The sequence below is a fragment of the Spea bombifrons genome, chromosome 12 (genome assembly GCF_027358695.1).
Source record: "Spea bombifrons isolate aSpeBom1 chromosome 12, aSpeBom1.2.pri, whole genome shotgun sequence".
Classification (NCBI taxonomy): domain Eukaryota; kingdom Metazoa; phylum Chordata; class Amphibia; order Anura; family Pelobatidae; genus Spea; species Spea bombifrons.
In genome coordinates, this window is record NC_071098.1 from 15172770 (window position 1) to 15190466 (window position 17697).

A 17697-nucleotide genomic window follows, 5' to 3' on the forward strand; every position below is an offset into this window, starting at 1 on the left:
ATAAAACAGAAGATGTAAACGGAACGGAGGAGGAGAAATAACTCACGAGGTGGGGAAATGCTTATAGTTTAACTGCTTGTCTTGTGTTACAAGAGACGGGAAATGTGTTGAAACAAACCACTAGTCTACTCTCTGATCCCGTTCATTTCACACGGATATCGGTCATTTCGTTAAAATAAAACCAATAATTCTCAGAAAGATGCATCCTGAACTGCGTGAGAAAACAGTAACAGACTTTGGGAATCCTGATGATGGAGGGGCTTTGAAGTGTGTGTGTGTGGGGGGGGCAGCGTTTAGCCCCTCTAAGCGTCAGGCTTTCTACGGTCGTAAACATCAGACGCAGGAGTAAATGCCTCTGTTGCGTGATTCACAATGGATCGTATATTAAACATTGTTCCTGCATTTACAGAAAACCCACACTGCTAGCTTGTAGCATCATTTTTGCGTTCTTGCATAAACGACACCATTGTAGAAGAAAAAACAAACCGATAAAACGCTGCGAACTCAGTTACGACGCCACCTTCCTGCTCGAGGATCAGGGTAGGAGCGCTGTCATTGCCCGAGGGTTTATCCTTTGGCGGATGACAGGCAGATAAATGGGTTTCTCCTGTACACAAAGATGATTTGCTTCACTTTGGGAATACAAACATTTAACGTGATCCAATGCTCCATGATAACATCATTCGAATGTCGATGCTAAAAGCACACTCAGTCTCCAGCTATGGTTTACTTGTTAAACCGTAACTAAAGTCTATGTCCTATGTGGGGGTTATTTATACCCCTTCCTGTAAAGGAAGCGCGTGCCGGTGGAAAGTGAAAGGTAACCTAGAGGTTAGGTTGGAGGGGTAACAAAACCCAGCATGGCTAAATGGTGTTTACTGGGGTAGGGGGGATTCCCATTTCCTTGTGACATTGCCCTATCCCATCTCCATTTGTCTGCAGTGGTAACAACAAATGTAAAAAATGATATTGCTAACCATGAGATGCGATCCACTGGCAGGAATCAAATACATGGTCAGCAGCATTCCATTTTCAGAACATTAAAGAAATAATGTTCTATGCCTCTGTTTTCTGGGGTGGGATGACTATTTTGAGAAGAAGCTCTGCACACTTCCACCGTTCTCCATTATTGGAGAGTCCTAGCAAACTTCCGCTCCCGAGAGCAGTCATAAAAATACATCCCCTCTAAGCACATTGCAAATTTACCATTTCGGTTCACTGCCATGCAGCGTTTGGTATGTAGAAAAAATAAGTTAAAAATATCATCTAAATGAGTAATCAGGCGTTCCTTGACTTCTGCAAAGCAGTGTTGCAGCGATGAATTCTCTACACGAGTTTTCACTTGTGTATCCTTATGAAACGGCACAATGTAATCCTGATCAGTGAATACATACTATGCAGCATAACAACATGTAGCCTGCTCGTTTACAGCGAACATTTCCAACCGCACTCTGGCAGTGAGGGTGCTACACAGAACAGCGGTAACATCTTCCTTCAATCGGAGGGATCGGCTGTCTGCGCGTCTCTTGCCGGAGGCGACCTCAGCTCCCTCGCGTTCCCTGCTTACTTGGGATTTCTCGCACAGTCCCGGTCAGTTGAGAAATTTTCGGCATCGCTTGGTCCCACAGTTGCAGGCCAACTTGTTGCTGGCATCCTCGATAGGGAACTTGTAGTCATAAGTGAGCTCCTCGCCGCGGTAGATTTTACGCATGGCAAATATAACGATATGTTTCTGGCCATCTATTGGGATGACCCTCGAGTAGCAGTTGGGCTCACAAGAGTGGTTGATAAAGCGAGCAGCATTCCCATGCATTGTGGCATCGACCACCTCAGAGTCATCAATCCGGAACATATAGCAGCCAATGCCCTGAAAGAAGGAAAACAAAACACTTAGAGCCCTGTATGGCACGAAAGCACTTGTCGTGGCAAAGTATAGAATAACATTCACTGTGTGGCCAAGCTACACGTCTCTCACCTTTCCCTCGTAATACTTCTCCCTCTTGTCAGTCATTGTAGAGCGGATGACGTTTCCAGAGTACTCAATCACCATTTCTCCAGCATCAATATTTCTCTTGCAGAACAGCCCTCGACCATGTATCGGAGACCTTAACATAGAAAGTAAACCAATATATATCTCTATTTAATATTATTATTGCAACGTCAATGTAGTTTTTCACATTATGGCTGCAGTTTGATGAATAATTGCCGCTTTACCCAGCCGTAGTACAAGTAACGCGGTTAGTCTTACCTATAAACTCCTACAGCTTCTTTGGAAGTCTTCTTAAGGTGCCGGAAGCGCATAGGCATTGGCAAATCCATGCTTGTGGCCCTTCTGAGAAGGAGACAACTGTCATAATTACACAGAACTACACCATTACTTTTTCATCCTCAACTCCCAAATGTAATAGGCATTGTTTGCAGTTTACACTTGGCCCCCGAGTCCTTTCCACATCTTGCGCCGTTGTGAGGAATATCCTGCCAGAGGCTGATAGACCCCTACCGTACATCTATTCATTTACTATGCCAGCCTTCACCCCCCACACATCCATCAATGAGACTTGGAAGGCCATGACCCTGTCGCTGGTTCGCCACTATTTTTCTCTGTAGTTTTGAAGATTCTCTGACCCAGTCATCTAACCATCACAATCTGGCCCTTGTCAAAGTCCCTCAGACCTTACACTTGCCCATTTTTCCTGCTTCTAACACATCAACTTTGAGGATGAAATGGTCACTTTCTGCCTAATATATCCCACCCACTGACAGGCACCATGACAACAAGATTATCAGTGTTATTCCCTTCACCTGTCAGAATGTTATGGCTGATTGCGTACATGGCCCATCTTCTTGCTAATTAACACGTAATCAAACCCACGGGGGGATAAGCCTGTTGCACCAGAACTCAGTTGGATGAGAATTATTGAGGTTTGCTGGTGGTTGCAGGAGAGGGATCCTCCGCAACAGGTGTGCGCACAACGTTAAAGCACATCCTGAACAAACTGTCTGTGGCTCCGGCGGCTGAACTGTGAGGTTTACCGATCAAAATAAGCAACACTTCACGGTAAAATAGCCAATCAAATGTCAATATACAGAGACGCGGGTGTGGAAGGCGTGATCAATATACTCTTTACCAACATAAAAGTAACATTGAAACAAATGATCAAAAATAAACCAAGTGTAAACTGCATTGACATATATAAGAATGTATTCTAAACGTCACGGAGAGAACATACCGTGCGGATTTCAGCTGAACTTCCTCTTCTTCATCATCGTTTGGTTTGTATTCAGGAGGTTGTCGGTGTTTGGAGGCCAGGAAGTTAAACATGTCAAAAGTGGATTTTCTGAACAGAGGAGAAAAAAGCAAATATTTTGCTTTTCCAACAAAATGAAAATCTTAACACTGGACTAAGTGACTAAAATATTAAATCGCGTTTCAAGTTAGTAACTGTATTTGCTCGATTATAAGACAACCCCCCAAAATTTGATTTAGAAAAAGAAAAAAGAAAAAAGTCTGAATATAAGACTACCCTATAGGAAAAAAGTTTTACTAGTAAATATTAATTCACATGTAAACTATTTTTTTCATTTTAATAAAAACTATCATTGAGAAAAATGCATTTGTTATTTTTATTTCCATTTATTTGCCAACCTGCCCCCAGTTATGCACATCAGCTTCCCTGATATGCCTTCAAACCCCCGGAATAACGGAGGTTGTCTGCGCGCATCGTGCAAACGTCCACCGGCTGCCAGAGAGGAGGATCCGGGTCCTCTCCAGCACTGCAGGGGGATCTGGATCTTAGTGTTCTAGTCAGACCTCTATTTGAGGTTGGATTATAAAACAAACCCGAATATTCATCTTATATTCGAGCAAATACGGTAACCCAAAAGTTAAAGAACTGTGCTCAGCAACCAAAAGATATAAAATGCCTGCCTTCCTAGAATCCTGCAGACATTGTGACAATACACAGCCCCAGGTAGACATGTCCCTGTATCCGTGGGTCATGCACAAATCATATGCATGTCCCCCCTAGAAGGGAGCATTTGGAGTAGGGTGGGCCTATGTCACATTTCCAGTTTTTCAGACTGGACGTCTATGCTGGGCTTGCATGATCTAGTCCGGCAATTTCATGAAGACTGCAATACGTACATAGTGGAGACACCTAAACTCACTGAAGCCTAACACTTATGGAGACTGTTGAACAGACCTGTGTGTGTTCCCTAGGGGAGCTTAGTTATGTCTGGCAGGGAGTCAAAGTTGGTGGGCATTTAGGCTGATCAATTTGGCCAGTATAGTAAAACGTCAGAGCTAGGCATTATTGTTATGGGGTTTATCACATGTAAATAAAACACACAAAACAGTGTTACTGAGTCTTATTGTCCTAGAGGACTGTGCTTATGATGCCTCAAAGCAGTTAATGTTCCATGCTGAAATACGGCCTTGTCACGACAGCAATGTAATCAATGGTCCTTACATTTATAATAAAAAACATAAAGATACTTTGTTAATACATGGTATCCTCCTGCACACCTGAGGTACACTTCCGCCCGCGCTGCTCCATGAGGATTAAGAGGAGGTTCCTCTTCACCAGCCGGGCGATGGAAACGGAACTTGTAATTGCGGCATCTGTTGGCCCCATGTAACTGTTCCACTAGAAATACAATCGCGTCATGTATGATTCCCAGCATCCTCAAGCCATTCACACCTAGGGAAAAAGAACAAACGTTTGATGAGATCCCTGAGAATTAAGAACATAAGAGTCTAGAGCCCCGTGCATATGTGGAATGTGCGGCCATCGATTCCCATTAGAGGATTTTCCCGTCACTGATTCACTCCTTCAAGCAGCCGATCAGCAGCAAGAAATGTCAATCCACAGAGGAAACAGCAGCTGCTGCAGCAGAACTTAGTCTTCTAGGTTTGGTAAGTGGTATATTATATATATATATATATATATTTTATTTAATATTAAAGTACTCAGAGTACTCTTTTTCTCTGTAGCGGTGGTGTCATTGTCACTAAACTGTCTTTTCAATCAGAAAGAATGAAAGATATTCACTCTGCAAGCCGGAGGATGTGTAAAGCAATGTATTTGAAGGGTACATTTCAGGTCTTTTGTGGCGGCACTGTAGGAATCACTAAATCTGTGCTAATTCCATGGTTATTTGTTGTGTTTGTTACCTGAGAAAGAAAGCTGCTTTAGTCTGGCATTGGATCGGGCTTCTTGAACTTTGTCGGTGAGAGATTTCCAGGCTTCTGTGAAAAAGGTAGGATAAAGTATTATAGAGCAGAGTTATCAATAAAAGCTAGCGTGTACAATAGCAAATTATGGATCAGAAAAGAGGAAAGGTGTACCAACTAAAAACAAATGAGCAAATAAACTAAAACCCAACTAAAACATCAAATATAAGCGATAGAGACAAAAACATTGCGAGAGTTTGAAAAAAGATCTAGCCACAAGCACTTTATGGCTCGTATTAAGAGGTAAGGCTGCCAGACCATATTTATTTAATTTCCTTGTGTAATAACCCCCAGCGTAATAACTGAATGTCTGAATAAGCGAAGCTGAAATTTTGAGATTCACAGAACCTTCTCCATGTTACGAAGCAAACTCATTGAGCCGTATTTCCTGCACTGAACTTTGTAACCCCGTTCCATAGAATACTGGAAACACAAAGAACACAGACTCGAAGCTTGCCCCATAGTTACTTCGGCTTTCTTTAAAATCTCTATCATGTTAGAGACATGTTAAAGACATTTTAACAAAGTTTGCAGCACTTTGCCTGGGAGGGTTGGCAAGACAGATATCATGTTAATGCCCAAGAGAAACATTTGATAAAAGCAGAGACTTGGTGGTACTTGGAGATCTTTTTAAACTGCTTAATCCTTTGCTTACCCTCAATGCTACTAGCGGAAATCTGAAAACCATCATCGCTGGAGATCTCAAACAGAAGGCCTGTCCTGGATTTGGGCTCCTGGTGAGAATCCTGGCGGTTCTGCTCTTGTCGTAACAGTCGCATCAATGGAGAGCTGAACCCAACATCCTCTTCTCCTGACTGCTTAGACTCTGTAGACATAGAGAAGAGACATTAAACGTACTACGCCTATTGCTGAGCTCAAGCATTTTACCCTAATAAACCTTAGCAGATTCTTAATTTTATTCATTCCTTCATATAAAGGTCAAAAAACACACAAGAGCAAAACAGACAATTAGCATTTTCCAGTTTCAAAGGCAATCGATGGATGCCTGCTTTGTTTCAATAGACAGTTAGACCTCCTCTGACAATTTAGGAATGAAAAAAAATAAGACAAATAATTATTTCTGGGAAAGACTCAGGGCATCCATCATTATTAGGAATGGTGCACCATTCATCAGCAGGAAGAATCATTTGAACAAATTACTGGTTTCCATCCTTTTACCGCCATGCATTGCAAGTAATATCTATCCAGAGAACAATGGAAGTATTATTAGTTAAGCGACAGACAAAAAGCAATATATGACAATATGGACCAGTTCATAAAGAAGTTGTCCTTATTCCACGTTCTGCAACACGGTACCCGTATACCAAGAGTTTGACGTGGTTAAAGATTATGACCTCTATTCCGATTCACTTACCATCCTGCTTGGAATCTTGGAGGATCTTATTGCTTGGGGGGTGTGGGTCTCGCTGTTGTCTATGAGCGAGAAGACAACAAAATAAACAAACATATTTCTGGAACTACTGTTATTTCAAATGGATGAAGTGCAGGCTTTAATGGTGTGGTTTTACTTTTAAAAATATATATTGAAGATAACTGCCAATACTGTAAAATGTTTACAATGAATATAAACAAGCATTCTGTTCTTATACAAACACACTATGAAAAAAGGGTGTTTCAGAGATCAGGGCAAGCAAATACACACACACACACACATAAAACTATAAAACCAAGGTCACGGACAGCCATCTCCACAGACAGACATTACCAGTAAAATAGGCTGTATTTAAAAGCTCAGTGACTTTAAACGTGGCAATGTCACCACATCAGGGAGGTGTTCCCAATGTTTTCTACCCCATTAGACTGGACTAGCTGACATGCTAAACAGGTCAGCACACACCACACTCAGATGAGGCTGAAAATAGGGTTTTTGGTAATTAAAAAAGCAACGAACGTCCTTTAAGTGAAGAGCCATGCAAAAAAAAAACAAAACGCTGCACTCTGCATAAAACCTGGTGGCAGTAGTACTGTACGTTGTCACTGCTTTAGACCATACGTTTCAGGTTATGTACCACATTGAATATAAATGTGGACCATGAATCTTCAATTACAACCAAACCTAGCCGGAATACCCCTCTTGATTTTAATGAACTCACCGTGCTGCCACTTCATACCCAGTCTGATTTTCTGCGGACAGACTCTGTAGTTCACCAACATCAGTCTTTGGTTTGTGGCTCCTGTCAATGACACAATGTTCATTACTGGGAATACCAACATCGTCACATCACAAAGTGTATATTCTCTATCATGGTTTAAGCGTTCCCTCCATGCAGCTTTGCCTTACTCTAAAAGAGATCATCAGCTAAGCAGAAGGACAAGCCTTTCACAAAGCTTAACAACTATTCACTTTTCATCACAGAATACCATTGGGAATGTATCAGAAATGTATTGTTTGCCCGTCTGGGTGGTAAATGTGTGGCTAGTATGCTATGTGACACTTAAGAGTAATAAAGTGAAAATAAATAAAATATGTACCCAGTGGGAGCTGAAACTCTCGTGCTGTCATCTCTCTCCTGCCCTCGAGCCGAGGCATGTGGATGGTTTGTATGAGACGTCTTGTGTTTCTTCCTATTATTTTTCTCAGTGGAAGGCGTCTGCCTCTTAGCTTTGCTCTTTGCTTTATGCGATGCTTTGGCACTGTTCTTTTGAATCCCAAGAGCTGAAGACGTGGAGGAGGGTTTGTTCATTTTACTATTGTTTTCTGGTGGCAACTGGGAAGCTGTAGACCTGACATCTGATCCACCAGCAGGGTCTGGCAAGATTGGTGGCCGACTGCTCAATCTGTTCATGTGATGAGAGAGTGGATAAGCAGAGTCTGGGTCATTAACAGGTTGGGCAAGGGTCACTGCTACAGACTGAGTACTGGGTACCACACATATGCTGGATGTGGTGGCCATGGATGCTTTGGTTGGACTCTGAGAAAACAATCCAGGCCCTGTGGGGAGGGTCACATGGTTATCTTGGATGCCCAAACCCTGTGGACTGGTTTTTATAAGGAAGTTACTGATGGAGCCCAGATCAGGAGCACCGATAATCCCTTGGCTTGTTAAGGTTACATGTCCAGATCCAGGAGGAGCAGCAGGTGCTGTCTGCATAGACACAACGTTTAGTACAGGGGAGCTAGTAGCCAGACCTGGGACTTGACCCGCCAGGTGACCAGCATCCAGCCCCATAACGCTGGATGCTGCACCTACAGAGCTAACAGCTCCCACACCCTGAGGGAGAAGTGGAGTCTGGTCAAAGTACATGACCCCAGACTTTGATCTCTTGATGATATTGGGAATGCTACGATGGGGAGCAGGGTTCCCCAGTGGGTGTAGGTCAATTAAACCTGGGTGGTTTGGTAGTCCTCCTGCCAACTGGGAAGGAGTAAAGTTGATTAGTGTCATGTTTGAGACAACTTCAGGAGGATGCCTGGAGGCTGGTGTCACAGAAGGGGCTAGCTTTTTGTTCTTTCTTGTATGCAAGCGTGAAATCTGTCTCTTTTTGTTTAACCCTGAAGTAGAGGTGGTGGATGCGCTGCTCAACTCTGACCTTTGACCTACTTCTGATACACGAAGTTGAGGCTCAGAAGAAGGTTGAACACCAATAAGGAGTCCTGAAGACTGACTGGTTAGGCTAGGCAGAAAAGTGGCCTGGTGCCCAGCAGGAAAGGTTTGCAAATGTGGATGGTGAGACATTGGAAGAAGACCTTTACCAGTGGCAGGAAATGAAGTTAAGGTGGGATTAAGGGCGGTGGCCAAGGCAAGCCCTGGTCCCATGGAGCCCATGACAGACACATCTCCATCTATCCTACCACTGGCTGATGGTACAGGCGGGGTGAGCTGAATTTTTTGTGTTACTCCATTAGGTAAAGTCTGGAGGACATAGAGAGGCTGCATGTTCTGATTAACCACAACTAGTTTTTCAGTTGTTGATTTGAGGTGTGGAGGTGTGCCCTGTACAGCTGTGTTTGGCATCTGTGAGGGCCCTGGGCTCTCTGAAGAGCTGGGAATGTATTTTTGTGTTTGCAGTGGGACATTGGGTGACACAGACACCTGCAAGTTAGGGTTAATACTGCCCTGATCTTGGTTTCCTGTATGCTCTACTTGTCCACAGGGAGAACGAGAAACGTTTTCTGAGTCCAAGCGTCCCGGGATAAACCTATCTGGTGTCATGTGACCTTCAGACGCCCTATCAACACTCTGACTAAGCAGACCTGAATCCCCATCATCTGATGTTACAGGCTTTTCTGTAACCGTAACCCTCTTCTCCACTGCGTCCGAGGTTGAAATGGATAAAAGGGATCGTTCACTGGGGGATATTTGTGGTTCCGAGATCACTTCGAGTCTACTGTGGTTCTGGTTAGGGAGAGATGGACTACGAGTAGTGAGCACAGAGAGGTCGGAGGGAAGTTCCAATGGCAGCCCAAACTGTTCCTCAGCAGACATAGTAGAGGAAACTGCACCATCAACAGGTTCTGAAGTCGGAAGCTGTTGTGAAAATACCTCAAATAAACCTATATCCTTTCCGCGATTGCTATCTAAACCCAAGCCATCACCCAATGTCAACAGTTCTGAGGATGACGACTCTGGGCTTTCTCCTAGAGCTTGCATGGATGGCGTGTTCTTCAACACAAAGTCCATTATATCAATAGGAAGGATGTTCCCACAGTCATCACTGTTGTTGTTGTCAGAATCAGATTTGAGAAGCTCCGAATTAAATGTGTCCAAAAGATTCTTCTCTGATCCACTGTGACCTCTACGTGATGCATCTAAATTCAGCTGTGTCTCTAGGGAGACCTGTTTTACTGGATGACAGTTCTCAATTTTTGAGTCGGCTGCCTTGTGGGCCTTGCCCGAGAGAACTTTCTCCCCCCTGTCCTCAGAAGCTTCAAGCTTGTCTGCACCATTTTGTTTGCCATTCCTTTTGCCTCCTTGGCCAGGCTTCCCTGATGTGACGGAGACACTTGTGTCACTTTCTGTTCCATCATCTACTCCATCAAGCTGTGGAATTTTGTGAAGGTCATGGTGATCCTCCTCCTTAAACAGCGTATGCAAACCCAGACGCTCATCCCCTGAAGAGGATACTACAGTCCTTGAAAAGTTGTAATAATACATATCATCGTCGTCATCATCATCATCTGATGAACTCAGGTCATCAGCACCATCAACCTGTCCCTCTGCTGACCTTTTACCACGTTTCTTTCCTGGAGTGCTGCTACAAAATGGTAGATCTTCTTCACCGTAGGAACGAACTCCATATAGTGGGGTGAGGCCAAAAAACATGTTCGAACGTGCCCTGGCACTCCTCCTTGGGTAGCGCCTTTTATAGGAGCTTCCTTCCTGGGTTTTGCTTCCATCCTTGAGAAGCATGCCAGGGTCCTGGGAAGCATAGGAGTTTCCTGCTTGAGGATCAGGATCTGTATTTGGACTTGTGTGTACGGTTGTTAATTCTCCAGCTGCCTTTGAAATATCTTCTGTCTTTGTAACTTCTGATAAATGTGTAAAGTGCTGTGGAGACACAGCAATTGACTTTGTAAGCTCTCTATCATACGTTGCCTCTTTTCCCACCTTTGTAGCCTTTCCAGTGGTTATTGAGGAATTTTCCAGCAGAGAATTGCCTGCACTGGATACAATCTTATTTGTATATTTGTTGTGCCCATGTTTTCTAAAGTTGTCATTGTCTGTCATTGTACGATTGCCATTACTGTTTGACTGCCCCTGGACTTCACTTGATTGGTGCTCTAAATCACAGGTGGATTTACTGGAATGCTTCTCTTTTGAATTTTCCAGCAGCAGCTTCTTGGACTTTGCCCTTTTGTCTTTGGTCACAGAGTTTCCATGATTGCTTGTAGGTACCTGTGAGTCCTTTCCTACCTCAGATTTCTCACCTATCAAGGTGTTCCCTGGTTGGTCATCTTCTTGTCTTATTGTCCTTTGGTGTGAAGTGGGAGAACATTTTGAGTCAAGTAGTAGAGAAGCAGCATTGGTAGATACTGCCTGTAGCTGAGAGGGCATTTTGGGAGTGGAAGGATCTGAGATTCTGGATGCAGAAAGCCTTAAAAAATCAGTTTTGGGGGTTGTGATTTTTGTGAGGTTCTCAGAGATGCCCACTCTCCTTGTTTCAGGCAGTTTTTCCACCTTCCCTCCAGATATTTTATGCCCATTGTTAGAAGAGAAATTGCCCTTCAAATTTGCAGAGGCTTCCAAAAGTAAGTTTTCTACATTGGTGGTGCTTTGATCTGAAGAGGTCACAGCAGCAACCTGTGAGGACAATCTTGGAAGATCAGCCTCTGATGGTGAAGTCAATCTAGGTTTTTGCTGTTGTGGTGGGTTGGAAGAGGAGCTGTGCCTTCGCGAGCCAATACTCCGAAGACCAGAAGACAAGAGAGGGTCCCCAACAGTCACAATTTCATGTGTAACTGGAGACGGACATCCTAGAACATCACATAAAACAAGAAATTAAGAAAATTAAGAAAAATTATATAGTTTTAGTGGTGTATGTAATGAGACTTCAAAAGGACATTACATATTTTTCTATCCAGCAGTTTTTGTCAACACTTTCTACTGTGTTTATCATCTGTATAGCAAAGTATCATACTTTCTGTAAATATTTATGTAAACTACAGGACATTTACTGCCCTGACTGTATCACAACTACCTCATTCTGGAAGTGGGGATCTTGGAGAATACTTCAACACAGTAAACCTACAAACCTCCCTCTCTCAAGATTGCACCTACCTGACAACTTAATGTACTAGAGAAAGACTTCCGCTTCCCAGAACACTGCAGATAAATCCATCACACTTTAAATCCCATCCTAATCTGCATTACATCTACCTGCCTTAACGTAGAAATGTATTTTCAAGTAAACACGATAACACACAAATACTTCAGTCCACAACAAATTAATGAGATTATTTCAGGATTCAAATTATGTAGATTTCCACACAAACAAACAGCCTCTTACCTGCTGATGGAAGAGGTCTGGACCCAGGGGAACGCTGATTTGGAGAATATTTGGGTGTGCGTATCTTGTTGCCTCCTGGGGGGCGAGAGGGAGTCCGTGGGTTGGAAGCTGGAGTGCTTGAGGCAGTGTCTGGAGATGTGAGACTTTTACCATCTGAGTTCTGAGATTCTATGTTGAAAGAGAAAACGTTCAGGAATACAAAATCTTACACTGCAAGTGTATTTATTTACATGTCTATTAGTGACCTCTGTGACAGAGAAACGCTAAAGGTCAATTTATTTTTTCAACTTGCCAGCTGTACTCCTTTTAAGGGAACATTATTATTTATTCCAATACCAATACAAAATAGGACTGAGAAGGCAAGTATTTCCTTTTCCCATGAACATCAATTAAGCTTTGTTAACTATGCTTGTTACAATTATTCTTTCTAAAGTTGAACTGACCCTGCAAGCCAGTACAGGGTGGTTTAGGACTATGTGCAATAGTTCGGTTCTCCTCATGCTGCACAGTGCTGTTGATGTCCGGTTCAGTTGGAGGAGGACGACATTCCAAGATCTTACAAGTGTACACACAGCGCTTCCGGGCATCAGTCGTGCTCCAGTATACACGAGAACATCTGTGGAAAGAAGAGAGTGAGCTATTTTTAACAGGCAAATAAAATAAAAAGTTATTTGAATCCCTTAGCAGGGTACTTTAAAATGGACAGTTCTACAGCATACATGGGGGTTTATACATATTGGGAGCTGTCAGACAACACATCAACATATTGTGTATGCCGAGAAAAGCATGTAGGCAGGTTGTAGAGGACAGGATAGAGGATGACAAGTTAAAGTTAGCTATGAGAGCAGAAACAAGTCAGAGGCTGAAGTGAGCTGCAGTAGCAGAGGAGGTGGGAAAACTGTGGTACATTTCACCAGGGACTAGCTTCAGCTCACTTCCATTGCTCAACATAAACAATATTTGGACAGAGTCTGAGACGCAAGAAAAGAGATTTCAGACAAATCACCAAACATTAATAATTGCACAGATCGTAGCGTAAGATATAACACCTACTGGTAACCAATGGGGAACAGCTTCTCTTCACAGTCTGACAGATCAGTCAGAATTCCTAGACAGTCTACAGTCATTGAACCTGCCAAAAAGAGAAATAGTTAAAGTAGGAATATAATGTAGCATTAAAATATTGTTTACCTGTTAATGTTCATGCTATTCCCTGCTCAATTAAGATTGTTACTGAAATTTAGAAAATTCTCACTCTGGCTTTTGCAAATACAACAACATACTATGTGAAAGAGACAAATTGAACAATTCTAAAATGTTACGGGTGACTTGGAAGAAAAGAGCGGGCGTAAAGCTTTTATGTGAATGCACTCACCTATCATCATGTGAATATTTTCAGGCTCCAACCCACTGAGATATTTTCTGCGTAGGTTGATTCCTTCAAAGTCCACGAAAACCCTTCTCTGGACCTCAAAGCTGTTATCAGACACAACCTGCAGGGAAACAAACGGATTACCAACGTGGTCACGTGTAATCTTACCAAAACCACGTTTTTTGAGTACACAGAATTACCTGTACAGACCAAAGTCTAATTTGGTGTACTCAAATCACAAGTATGGTTTCTAGGTTATTAACAGTCCTCCCTTGGTTGTTAGGAACATACGCTTATAATCCGATGCTAACCTCTCCTTTGATCAGGTCCCTGTGTTTCTGGCAGTAAACCTTTTTATCCTCCAGAAACACGCAGTTCGTTATCCGTGAGCACATAAAATGATAGTTACTGGTGCAAGAATTAAGGCAGCATCCAACCGTGGCACCCAGCTTCATGCAAAGGTCACACCGCTGTGGGGAGAATAAGATATACACACACAGAAAGAAAAAGTCAATAATAGATACATTGTACATTTAAGTGATTCCGTTATAGTGTCTCTCATCCCGCTATGGGGGCTGGGGCTCCGATATATTTACATCCAGTATACTACAGCTACTGCACACGTACCAGTTGTTTGCCTCTGATAACTGCCATATGCACGTTTTTCAAAGAGCCATCATCATCCTCAAACACCTCTGCTGACCATAGGCCACAGTTAACATGGGTCCATTCATCCTGTCCGATGTACAGCAGCCGCCCAGCATCCTATAACAATGGTAGAAAACCATGATTTGCAAAACAGCCTCAGACAGACAAAAAATAAATAAAATAAAAAAATAAAAAAGCTGTGTTTCAACTATAAATGATGCTAATTTTTCACCAGTGGCAGCTTCCTTGGTTCAATGAGACCGCGCTTCTGGTTCTTCGGCACAATAGTGCAAGGTCAAATCGCTCTAATTGTGATTAATAGATATAGTGCTAATAATATCCTGGATATACGTCCCTCTGCTCTCTACGCATGATACTCTAAATTCCCACATCATTATTAGCTATGAACATAGGGCAATGACACTGGCACCTCACCTGCCACCCTTCTTCCAACTCTCCCAACATGAATGCCTTTTCCCCAAAAACGCATTGTTTTGCATCAGCTTTACATTATCTCCCAGAGACAGGTTGCCTAACTATATATAAAGCTGTGGTGGCTTCTCTCCAATCAATGTACGGTTCAGTTGGCACTTCGGGGTGTACTCACATTGGCATTGTCATCGCCATACTTCAGGCAAAGGGCACACTGACGGTTATCTTCGACTCCAGGTGGAAGCGGCAGGCTTGGGCTCTCCTCCTTGCTGTGCTCTATGGCTACTTAAAGATAACCCCAAAGCAGAGGAATGAATCTCACTTCAATACCATTAAACCAATAATAAACTAACCTACAATTGGGCACAAATTAAGGATTAAAAACCAAACAGCAGAATTAAAGTGCAGGAAACCATCTGCGGTATTTCCTAGTTAACCCCCTATACTAATGTATATGTCTTTTAAATTAGATTACATTAAAAAAAAACATTACAAGAGTGACAAGAACCGTGAAAACAAATATTGTAGAGGAAGCGCTTGCATAATGTGACCAGTCTAAAATATGACAGGAGCTCTAAACTGACCAGTGCAGTCAGGGGGGTCTACAAACGAGAATGAACTTCTCAGCGCTGAGAAGACAGAGCGACACAAGCTGATCTTGTCTAAAGTCAGAAATTATACCTTTTTCAAAAAAACCTTATGAATGTACAAGGATAACATGTTTTCCCAGCATAAACACACACGATCTCACGTCTTGGCAGTCAGTGTATGGCACTCACACATGGCTGGTGGGGTGGGAGGATGCTCTGGTCGAGGAGACTCTGGGTCTTCTGGAGATCTAGGTTTTGGAGCAGGGATGATTTTCTTCATTAAGAGTGGCTGTTCCGCCAGTCTGTTCTCATGCTCCTGCCACTGAGCATAATTATGGTCCAAGGATGGAGGCAGCACTGCATTGGGTAACATACTGCTACTGTACATAGAAAAGAGACAGACGAGGAAACACTCTTAAAATGGAACCACTTGAGCAAATTGTTCAAAGTAGAGGGTTTAAAACAGATCCACCGCTGAATTACAAGGTACAATTACACAATGTTGTCATACTGTTGCGTCCTATTCACCTAAGTAGAAGCACACGCCCGCATGGCAAAATAAATATTATGTGTCTCCCTCCTATGATGGGCTAGTTATAGCCATCAACAAAAGTCTGTAGTCAATATTTTCCATTATGATCTTCCATTCACATTGAAAAGGTAAGGAGTGCAAACTTACTTGTTGGTAACCTTGTTGGGCTCCCAGAACCTGGACTTTTTAACATTAAACCAAGGGAAGACTCGTTCCATTTGCTAAAAAAAAAAAAAAGGGGTAAAACATGAAAAAATTGCGCAAATTAGAGTGAAAAATATATTGCATGTTTATTAGAGTGAAAATTAGAGTTAAAATCTATGCAAACATCAAAGAAATAAATGAGTATGAACTCAATTATCACAGTTCTTTATACATCCCACTGAAGGTTTTAAGCGAGTGCCATCACAATGTAGCTTTTAATATGACTAAACCCATTGTGAATACACACCATTAATACATTATATGATCAAAAGTACGTGGACACCTCCCCTAATTATTGAGTTTCAGTCACACCTCTTGGTAACCACGTACAAATTCAAGCAGATAGGCAGCCATCTCCATAGACAAACATTGACTGTCGAACTGAAGAGCTCCGGGACTCTAAACGTGGCACCATTTATAGGATGCCCGGTTGTGAAATTTCAGGCCTGCTAGATACGCCATGGTCTACGGCGAGTGCCGTTATTGTAAAGTGTCTAGGACTAGCAAGAGCTCAGCACCAAACATGCAGACCATGCACACTCACAAAGCGGGGCTGCCAACGGCTGAAGTGCAAGCCCGTCCTCCACGTCAGTGTCTGTCCTCACGAAAGCATTTTGGCTGAATGGGCTAAACTTCCCACAGACACACTCCAATACTTTGTGAAAAGAGCGGAAGCCGATATAACCTCAAAAGGGAGGCGCAACTCTGTATTAATACTTGTGGTTTCCGAATGGGACGTCCAACAAGCTCCTATAGGTATGATGGTCAGGAATCTATATGTGTTCAGTCACATCATTTGTGTACACACACACGCACACTCTATATGATATTACTATCTGTGTGCTAGTTACTCACCCTTGTGAAATAAGATTTAACCATGCTGTTTGCCTTCTTCAATTCAGGTTGTCCTCCATCTGCATTCATTGAAGCTTGGATAATTCGCACAATGTCATCACTCATCTCCAACTACAGAACATGCAAAAAGAACACGTGACATGATTTACTACATGCTACTTGTTTTTGCAAACTGATCATGTGCTAACAGGATAGAAACCCTAGTGAATGAGAACGGCCAAAAACATTTAGTGAATATACTCCCATAAGCAGCTTTTGTGCGCACATGCCCTTTAAAGCTGCCAAGAATTACATCTTCCACTAACGACTGCGATTTGTTTTAATATATGCTAAAGTTTTTGCCAACATTATCACCGGCTCATAATACTGCTATACTGGTAAGACTGACACAAATCTCAAACATATAATAGACATGCAATTTATTTTGAGTCCTATCGTGACCAAAGCTGGGTGATAACCACAATCATCACTGAAGCTTAAACATGAAACCTGTAAGAGATCGTAAAATGTATAATTCTCAAACCGTTAAGTGTCAAGTACAGTGATAATCGAATTAGTCTGGGTGTAGTTTTGCCAAAAGCAAGGTTACTTTTATTAGAATAATTAACAAAATATTGTAATGCAGTAATAGGTGTTTCATCACCGTTACCAACGTGACTCACTCAGATGTGATCATTTGGTTGGGTTTCAGAAATCTGAGCACGTAACACAATTGTTAAACATTTAGACAGACGCTTTGGCCCTTCTATTCTGGCTTCTTCCAAGCGTTTCTCTTATTAGTTGTTTAGGATGGCTTTAAGCACACGCCACGCTTTCCTGAATTCCTTTATAAAAACGTGTGCATCGAAGAAAAATATCCGAC

The 17697-nt window shown here is 42.5% G+C and overlaps 1 protein-coding gene across 4 annotated transcripts in view; it reads right to left on the reverse strand.

Annotated features, from left to right (window-relative positions):
- Positions 1-1195: 1195 nt before the first annotated feature.
- The window catches only part of KMT2A (lysine methyltransferase 2A), a 45324-nt gene continuing 28822 nt past the window's right edge, over positions 1196-17697 (reverse strand). For 3 of the 4 annotated variants that reach the window (XM_053452631.1, XM_053452630.1, XM_053452628.1), the window contains exons 17-36: positions 16836-16946; positions 15924-15997; positions 15434-15624; positions 14830-14939; positions 14202-14339; positions 13886-14044; positions 13578-13695; positions 13256-13334; positions 12646-12818; positions 12203-12370; positions 7727-11669; positions 7348-7428; positions 6609-6667; positions 5889-6059; positions 5174-5248; positions 4526-4700; positions 3231-3338; positions 2249-2332; positions 1976-2105; positions 1196-1867 (exon numbers count right to left, since the gene is read on the reverse strand). In XM_053452631.1, the coding sequence (XP_053308606.1) occupies positions 1592-1867; positions 1976-2105; positions 2249-2332; positions 3231-3338; positions 4526-4700; positions 5174-5248; positions 5889-6059; positions 6609-6667; positions 7348-7428; positions 7727-11669; positions 12203-12370; positions 12646-12818; positions 13256-13334; positions 13578-13695; positions 13886-14044; positions 14202-14339; positions 14830-14939; positions 15434-15624; positions 15924-15997; positions 16836-16946 (6423 nt within the window). In that variant the 3' untranslated portion in view covers positions 1196-1591. The remainder of the gene's footprint in view (positions 1868-1975; positions 2106-2248; positions 2333-3230; positions 3339-4525; positions 4701-5173; positions 5249-5888; positions 6060-6608; positions 6668-7347; positions 7429-7726; positions 11670-12202; positions 12371-12645; positions 12819-13255; positions 13335-13577; positions 13696-13885; positions 14045-14201; positions 14340-14829; positions 14940-15433; positions 15625-15923; positions 15998-16835; positions 16947-17697) is intronic. The other variant, XM_053452629.1, reaches the window with a different exon arrangement.